The following is a 9,542-nucleotide window of genomic DNA, read 5'->3' as shown; positions in this document are numbered from 1 at the left end:
AATAAAAAAATCGGCGACCAAAACAATCCATCTATGAAGTGTATAAAATAATTGAATGAATTTGGTCAGCACACCTCAAGATCGTGTCAGCTACCAAATTATTTTCTGGACTAATGTTCAATTTGACTCACAATAATATTCGTCATTGATACACCATTAATGTTTAAATGTATCAATGAAGAATAATTTTCTAAAGCTAAAGGAACCAAGCAAGTCAAAGAATGCTCCTGAATTGCACTTCTTTGGTGCGGGAGCTTTTAGATCAACCACATTATCCTTAATATACGACCAAGGGCGGATGTAGCCCTTCAACTACGGGTTCATTTGAACCCATAACTTTCGAAACGGAGGATAAATATATAGGTGAAAAAATACTAAAACCTTAACAAATATGAAATTTGAATTGGGTTCGATACTGAGAATCCGTCTCTGTCAAGAAAACTCGTCAAAGTACCATGTGAAGAACTTTGCCAAAGAAAAAGGGTACAATGAATGATCCAGACACTTCTCCAATAGCACATCCAATCCACTGGCTAGTTGTAGGTTGAAACAACATTGCTCCTAACCCTGCTCCTATAGAAACAAAAACCAGACATGCACCACATCTAACACTAGCAATGAAAATCTTCCTTCGTAGAATCTGAATTCTTGCTGATCTACCATCATTATCATCTTGTTTAGATTTGAAAAATTGCCATATATCGATGCCAACTTGGACAAACCATGATGCCAAAATTCCCAAAAAATGACCTCTACATGCTGTTTTTGTAACGCTAGTAAAATAGATCACACTAGACATGCCCCTTTGAGCCTTGCATGCAGCTGACATGGGCACATCTTTAGTTAGCTTCCATACCATGCGCTGCGAAACATAGTGGGCAACTAACCTTTCCAGGATGCGTCTCGTAGTTTCAACAGCGGTCTCACAACCAATCTGTTTCATTGATTTCTTGAAAAGAGTCACCGAATTGACACGATAATCTTCCTCAGGTAGCAAATCTTCCTCATCCTCCATGTTAGCACGAGATACCAGATGAGGTAAATAAGAAAATAGGAAACATTTCAAGGCAGTGCGTGCAAGATTCATCCACATAAATGCTGAGAATAAAGGTTTCAACTTAATGTTGTATTGTTTGGTACTCTGCTTCAACGAATAATCATGTTGATCGAAATTAATTATTGATTGATCGCTTTGTAGGCTGGAAATATAATCTTCAGAAAATCCTGTGCCAGCATCGCAAAATGCAATTCGTGGTGCACTATTACCGAAAGAAGCCCTAAAGGCAAAAGGGTAAGTGGCAACAACAGAAGCAGAGGCAGCAGCAGCCGAGGTAGCGAGTTTGGCTGAGAACATGCCATGAGAATGAAGGGCTTGACCAGTAAAGCTTTGATTTTTCCTTAGGAGATCCAATACAATAGCTATTCCTGCCATTGTGTGGTGACAGCAGACGCAATGCAAGCAGGCAGAGGCACTGGGGCAGAACTTTGTCTCTCAGTCTCAGTGAACAAATGAGACTTTTGGAAACTGTTCGATCAATGATATAAAGATTCTGTCAATCATTTGCATATGACCAAATACCTCAAGACAAAGTAAGAAGTTCCTGAACATACAAAGGCAACTCTAACTTGGGTGACTACTTGTGATTTTCACCAACTTGTTGCAAATTGCAGTACTTTCATGTGGACAACGTACGCAGCCTTACCCCTACCTTGTGAAAGTAGAGAGATTGTTTCTGATGGATCCTTAGCGCAAGTAAACAAGACAATCTTCATAGTAATGGTTGTTTACATACATCTCTTTGGAATGATCACTGATAATACCTAATGAGCAATTCCATGTTTTCTTTCCATAAATTTGAAGAGAATTATCTCTAAAGTAGAAATATATGAACTTCTCGGAGGCGCAAAAGTTCATTTACATGCTCCAATTTTCCAAGTTGTTTACTTGGGGATTAACTCAAGAAATTCCTTAGACATGTTGAAGTTGCTTTTAAAATATATACTATGGAAGTATGAAAGGCAAGCAAAAAATAGGGGGAAATTGGAATATGAGGTTGGTATAAAAGGACATAGCTAATTAAAGTTTGGAATCCATCTATCACATTAAGGGGTAGTTTGGTAGAGTGTATACGGATAATGTAAAATATTGTGTATTAATAATACTTGTATTGGTAATATTTGTGTTAGTTATGCTTGTATTTTTGTTATGCTTTAATTTGATATATTAAAAATAACATGAATTACATCATTTTTAAGAAAAAAAAACAATTTTTTTTACAAAAATAGTGAAATATCCTCCATATATATGTTGGAAAGAATGCAGAAAATTTTTTGAGGGATGGTAGTGTCTTTAACCATGTTAATACATGCATTAGATCTATTGCATTACTAATGTCATACGTTTTGAGGTATTAATAATACACACCTCAATACACAATAGAGTGTATAACTAATTCATAGGGGTCATTTGGTAGACTGTATTGAAAAGCTAATACATGCATTAATTTAATAATTACTAATACATATTAAACTAATGCATGCATTAGCTTTCCGGTACACTCTACCAAACGACCCTAACAATATACCAAAGATTCTCATTAGTTGTTACCAAAAAAAAAAGATTCTCACTAGCTTTTAAGAAAAGAAAGACAATGGAAGCTATTAAAACAAACAGCTATTATGAAAACTAGAAAAAGGAATATCATACAAAGTGAATCTGACTTTTGAACTAGTTAGCGAGAAGTTTAATTTTAATAACATATAAATTGTGTCCGACTTTCGAATTAGTTAGCAAGAAATTTAATTTTTGAGTGTCCATAAACAAAGTTGCACAGTGGCAGTTGATAACGTATTAACACTCTTAATTGTACTAGTTCTTTTGGAGTAAAACAAACAATTTCACACCATGTTGAATATTATTAAACTGTTTTAACCCAAAAAAATTATATCAGAGTCAATAGTTCAACAAAATGATACGGGGATGGCGGAGCTATGACACAGGGTTCGAGATAGTGTGTTTGCCCGTCTATTGGCCGGTGTGCTACCTCTATCAGTACGTCCATAGTTTCAAAGGACAAAGAAGCATATACCAAAAAAATAAAAATAACCAGTGGACCAAAAGAGAAAAACAAACAACTTCTTTAAATATTGTTAATGATGTGAGATCTTTTGACGAAAAATTTATTAAAAGAAAAAGACAAGGGTAGTGCGTAAGTACGTACCTGGATGAAAATCGAAGGCCAGCTAGCCACTTCTTCTTGCAGTAAAATAATTATATCCAAAATAGGTTCCCAACTAGGATAAGGAGTTGAAATTGAATTGAATATCTCAAAGGGATGGAAGTTTTCATCCCATTTAAATTTGAAAAACTAATAGAGATTGACATTTTCTTTTCCAATCAATTTCGCCGTATGGTGGTGTGTACCTCTTCCTGATAAAAAAAAAATCACAAATTTTACACAGGAGTAGGACTAAACTGTTAAGGCCCACGGAAGGTAAGATTTCAATTATTTTTGCTTTTAATTTATAAACATAATTTTTTAATATAGTAGCGTAAGTCAACTAGGACTTTAAATATTTTACCGAGTTAGTTTAGGATTCTGCCTTACTTACAAGAACTTTTTGTAGTTAGAAAAAACTAATTTTTTACTATTTTTTTAAATTATTCTTTAATTATGAGAATTAATTAATATTTTTTCTTATACTGATCAATTAAAAAAATATTCTAAAATGGGATAGAAAAATACTTTTAAAATAGTACTCTATTAAGGAAATACTTCTATAAATATTGAAATGCACTTATTGGGATTCAACGTGTATGTATATATAGTTTCTTTGTTTTCATTCAAATCATTCTTTAGGTCAAAATTTTCGCTCACACAAGAATTATTTTCATCAAAATTGAAGCTTTGTGATCACTATTGTATTATTTTGTTGTAGTTTACAAGTCGTACATGAATTTACAGGTGGTAGATGAATGTAGGTCAGCTTTAAGGATTTTCTTTAGTTAAAGGTTAGATTTAGTTGTATTATTTTTATATCTCTATTTTGAGAATTTTTTTTTGCGTAAAGGTTAAGTTTAGTTATATTATTTTAATATATTTATTATCGTATTACTTTTTTATAGTTTACATATGGTAGATGACTGTCAGATGACTTTGAGAAATTTTTTGTATAATTATATTGTTTTGAAGTCTCTATATTATTGTTTTGTTGCTTGTTTTGTTGCAGTTTACAGGTGGTAGATGAATGTCGATCGACTTTGACAATTTTATTTTAAATGTTAGGTTTAATTAGATAAATTCTCCAAAAGATGTTGAATTTAATTATTGTATATATCTTTTTTATTTAGACAAATATCCTATATTTAGTCTAACATTTGAACTCAATAAAGTGAGGTACACACGCGAGGCGCGTAAATTTAAACTAGTATATATATATATATATATATATATATATATATATGCCAAAAAATAACTTTGAAATAGAAGAACTTATCAACCAATTAAAACGAATTGAATTAACTCCTAAACAAGAAAGAAAAAATATAATACGAAAATCATAAAAATGGACTTTCTATCAAATAGACGAAGAACCATCGAAAATAATGAAAGACAAGGAGAAGAAAGACAAAAAATATATATATATATATTTTGAATCTTAAATCCCTTAACAAAATTTCTAATTTCGCCACTACATGCACTAAAAGTAAAGAAAATAACAACAGGAAGAAAAAATCTTGATCCACATCTTACATCAAAACTTCAAACATCCTAACAAAAAAATTGTATTGGAGTACTTCATTGGTATTGATTGAAGAAACAGTAAGGAGAACTTCAAAATAACGATGATGAAACAAGAATTAAATCACTTTTCTAAGGATATTCACACTTTTAATAGATTATATAGAGAGAGAGATTATAAATTATAAATTATAGATATAGATATAGATATAGATATATATGAAAATTAATTTTTAATCTATATACTTCGTATAATCCTCTATATATGTAATATAATTTTTCGACAAAGAATGTTCAAGTGGCCGCTGTACACTACCTGTGGTTTCATCGCTGAGTGCATGACACCTTGTATGACATTAAATCATTAATATACTTGGATGCTGTCAGTATTATTGACCTAATGAACCTAAGAAGCAAGTGTTAAGATCCTTCTTTCCCATATATCTATATCCATGGCAACTCCACTGATTTTAAACCTTTTCTAAATTATCATCACCTTCGTTATAATTCTAAATTTCTTTCTAAATTATCTCTTCTTAGTTGTGTGCATATTTGTAAAATTTCAAACAGAATGGAACCTGATAGTCAAAATTTTATGAAAATAAATAGAGCAAACTTATAAAGTGTTGTTTTTAGAGTTATAATTAATATAGCATATTTAAAAGTACATAAGTATTGTCAATTATTTTATGATTTAGCAGTGTAACCTATAATTCTAAGAAGCACACTTCAAATGCATTATTCCATTAAAATATTTATAACTTTCATAATACATTATTACAAAGCACACTCACAAACTTTCTTACAACAAAGCAAACCCTAATTCCTAGATAAAGGCAAGACCTTCCTAGGAACATTTAATTAATACTCTTTTGCAAAAGAGTTTATTAGGACACACCAAACAGGAAAATTGGAAATTTACTACTAGTACATAGTCTTATTCTTGCATATTTTTATTAGGACACACCAAACAGGAAATGGGGATTGATGACTAGTAATAGTACTTGGTCTTACATTCTTACATATTCTTATTTTATTATGCATCCAAGATAATCTCATGGGGTTTAGGTTCTTGGGAATCACTATCAGTAATCCCAATAGTTTTATCTTCAGTGTCCTTCATCAGCTTCTCAAGTTGCATATCAGTACCAATATGAGTGGTCTCCTTCATCAGCTTCTCAAGGTGCATATCAGTACCAATATCAGCATACTCAGTTGGCATTTTGTCCCAATCTAGAGTTGGTTCCCAATCTGCCTCTTTGATTACTTTCTGAAATTTTTCAAACAAAATCTTACTTCCTTCTGCTGTTAAATGCATTCCATCCCTACACAAATAAAATTCAAACTCCTTCATTTACTATTAAATTCTTTCAAGAAAATACTTAAACGCACAATCATTTCACTTTTAAGGTAATTACATGTATATTTCTTAGTAAGTACGTATTATAAATTAGTATTCTATAAAAAAGGAAAATAACATCTGTGTATTTTTAGAAAATGCTTTTTGTTAGAAGTATTTTTCTAACAAATATTTTTAAAGAGTAGCAATTTGCAAAATACTTTCGTAAATTTGTATTTGGTGAAGGTTCTAAAAATGTCTGAAATTATTTTTTTTTTAACTAACTTCTAATATACAGTTCTGCTACTACTCAAAAACATTTATATTCTTTAATAAAAGTTTGGTCAGACACATACACTTTTAACCTTTCAAAACTTAACCAAATAGACGTGAAAATTCACTAATTATGTAAGAAAAAAAATGACATTGTCAGAGCATATATATACAACTTAGTTTCCTTTTGTTCAAAAATTTATGACAATATTGTTAATACTACAACTACAACATTATAGTAAAACCAAAATTAAATAGTAGCAGTAGAAAATTTGATTACCAAAAGACACCAGGTTTTTCATAAAGGGCTTCGAAGAAATTGACAACTGGCACGCCTAATTCTTGGCCTAGTTTAACACCAGCTTCTGCATATTTTCGACCGACCTCATTTGATCTACCTCGATTATCCCTGATCAGAAAAGAATTAATACTTTTAAACAATACTCTATAGTATAACAATTGAAAATTAAACAAGATGTTGCGTTTGAGTATTACTCCATTTGTTTATTTTAACTTGTTCATGTCTGACTTGGCATACCCCTTAAGAAGCAAATACAGTGGTAAGTTAATTATATTACCCCTAATTATTATAAGTCATCTAACTCATTCAAAAATGTATGGGAAACTACTAGTACTACTTTGAGATATTAGTTAATTCTAAAATTATATTATCCTATTATATATTTATATGAAAAATTGTGAGACTATTGTCCCATATTATATACAAGGTGGGATAAAATAATCTTATGCATGAGGTATTCTTACTTATCCCATCTCGCGTACCAATGACTCCTAAATACTTAATAATAAGGTGAAATAGGTATAAAAGGGCATGTTATCTCTTTATTTTCTAAATTGGACAAGAAAAAATAGATATGTATTTTTATTTTAAATGAACAAATAAACATAAAAGGAATTAGTAATTGTTGAGGTTAGTCACCCGTAGAATTTAAGAATTAGTTCCTCATTAACTGCAGGAGCACTTAGCATAATTAGATGAGTCTTCTCTAAAAGGCCCTGCAAACGAAAGGTTCCAAATAGTGATAAGTCTAAAACAACTCCATATAGATAAAAGCTTAAACTTATTTACATTCGATTTTTATTAAAAATAAATATGTATAATATGTGTTTTCACATAAAATGATAAATTATAGTTAATTAATAAGCATTGAAGTACTTAATTATAGCAAATCAATATGATTTGATGTAAAATTGTATCTATTTAATGCGAATGAGTATTTACTTATCAGATTTAACTTTAAAGGTTTCATACATACCTTGATATGAAGTGCAATCTTCCTCATGTTTTCAACATATTCATCAAGAGGGACATTGCTGCTGTTAGGAAAATCAGAATCTTGTGAATCGTTCCCACCAAAATAAAGTATGACAAGAGAAGGTTGAATTTCCTTGTGTTTGTCCCAACAATGTTCCTTTGGAAAAACTTTCTTGTAAATTTCAAGAGCCATCCTTGAGTTTCAACCAATATATCCACGCAAGAATATATCCGCCTGTTTCAATTAATAAAGAGATTAATTTATATTAAAAGGTTGAATTTGGAAAAGTGCCACATCTCAAAGGATATAATTTGGACAATCTACTCTAATTCAAATATTAGTGCCTGCTTCCATATTTCAAATCCACGATCTATAAGTTCAATACTATTAATTTCAACTTCTTAATTACTTTTTATATTCCCAAATACTTGTCATCCATACTAAAATATTTCATAATACTTTCCATTTTAGATACTCAAGACGTAATTGATTGTTTGTTTTCACTTTTATGCTTAGTCATAAATATGGAGAGATATTAATATAGTGCAACAAAGAAAAATATTAAATAGAGATGAGTAATCAAAAAGAGTAATTTAGTTAAATTACTTTCTAGTTAATATCTTTTCTTAAGAGGTGTGCATACTGAAAATGCAATAAGTATTTAGAAGCGGATGGAGTATTTGAGATTCTTGATTGTGGCAAAGATTAGTCCAGCACCGCAATAGATTTATCAATCTTATGACAGGTTTAGCTATAGAGGCTTTGGGGTCATAATTTTCGTGCTTATTAAAAATAATTAATTCAAATTAATTCTTATTTTTTAAAATTAAAATTTAACTGATTATTAGTTTCTATTCTTAATCTTTTTAAGTAAATATGGAGAAAGACTGCACATGATAAAAATAGAGTAGTAATAAATTTAAATAAAAATGAAATAAGAATAACTTAATCAAATTATCCTTTTTAATTAATATTTTCTTTAACACCATGCAAAATAAGAAATATAAATAGATCACAGTCCAATTTATATCTATAGGGGTGGATATAATACATATATATATATAGTCCAGTATCTTTGCTTGTGTAATTCTCTTTTTAGTTCTTTTATTTCACTTTATGTGATAAAGTTTGACTAGGCATAAAATTTGTGAAAGAAAAGAAACTTCTTGAAATTTATAATTTGTATGTCACTTGTTTTTGTGAGCATTAAAACATGTAATCGTGAGAAAAACTAAATATATAAATATACAATGAAAACACAAGAAATATATCTAAAGTATAAATTGTGAATTTGCTACTACAAACTTGAATTTGCACAAAAAATAAGGTGGAAGAGATTACCTTACGAGCATAACAGTTTGCAAGGGTTGCACCCCAACCATTAAGGAAGTAGCTTAATTGCACTATTGAAGAACCAAATAGGACAATCAATGGACGACTTGGCCCTATCATTTTTCTCTTCTATCTTTTCTCTTACTAAAAAAAGATTTCTTTTTTGATGTTGGAAACAGTTCCAGATACTTACTATTTATAATGGTGGATACCAACAAAAGGAAAAATTTGTTCTTCCATGTGCGTGTATACCAATATAATATTCTCTTGTTCACTTTTACTTACTACTATTTTAGAAGTAGATGATTATTTTTTTTTTATCCAATTTGAAAAATGAAAAATCAGTTTACCATTTTATACTTGTTTGACTCTTACAATTAATATGGGTGATGTAGTAAAATTATCATTTTATTTGTTACTTATTAAGAAATGTATATATTAAATCAAGGCATAATACATAAATATGCATATCATTTAACTTGACCTCAAATCACATATATAACCTCTAACTTTGGATGTGCACAAGTAGACACTTGAACTTATATAAAGTTAAATAAGTAGATACACACGTCTTATGTG

General features: G+C 30.1%; 2 protein-coding genes across 2 annotated transcripts; both read right to left on the bottom strand.

Moving 5' to 3' along the window:
• Window positions 1-361: 361 nt before the first annotated feature.
• Window positions 362-3,424, bottom strand: LOC107844977. The gene is made up of 2 exons (XM_016689283.2): window positions 3,222-3,424; window positions 362-1,525 (listed from the first exon to the last, which is right to left on the bottom strand). Exon 2 carries the CDS (start codon window positions 1,430-1,432, stop codon window positions 446-448), a length of 987 nt encoding a protein of 328 aa, XP_016544769.2. The 5' UTR covers window positions 1,433-1,525; window positions 3,222-3,424; the 3' UTR covers window positions 362-445.
• Window positions 3,425-5,472: 2,048 nt separating this feature from the next.
• LOC107844494 (GDSL esterase/lipase CPRD49-like) lies at window positions 5,473-9,131 on the bottom strand. The gene is made up of 5 exons (XM_047398648.1): window positions 8,973-9,131; window positions 7,632-7,865; window positions 7,295-7,371; window positions 6,635-6,763; window positions 5,473-6,067 (listed from the first exon to the last, which is right to left on the bottom strand). The coding sequence occupies exons 2-5, from the start codon at window positions 7,821-7,823 to the stop codon at window positions 5,779-5,781; spliced, it is 687 nt and encodes a 228-aa protein (XP_047254604.1). The 5' UTR covers window positions 7,824-7,865; window positions 8,973-9,131; the 3' UTR covers window positions 5,473-5,778.
• Between the last annotated feature and the right edge of the window lie 411 nt (window positions 9,132-9,542).

This window comes from Capsicum annuum, chromosome 10 (genome assembly GCF_002878395.1).
Source record: "Capsicum annuum cultivar UCD-10X-F1 chromosome 10, UCD10Xv1.1, whole genome shotgun sequence".
Classification (NCBI taxonomy): domain Eukaryota; kingdom Viridiplantae; phylum Streptophyta; class Magnoliopsida; order Solanales; family Solanaceae; genus Capsicum; species Capsicum annuum.
Note: the sequence above shows the minus strand (reverse complement) of the source record. Positions and strands in the feature narration are given on the sequence as shown.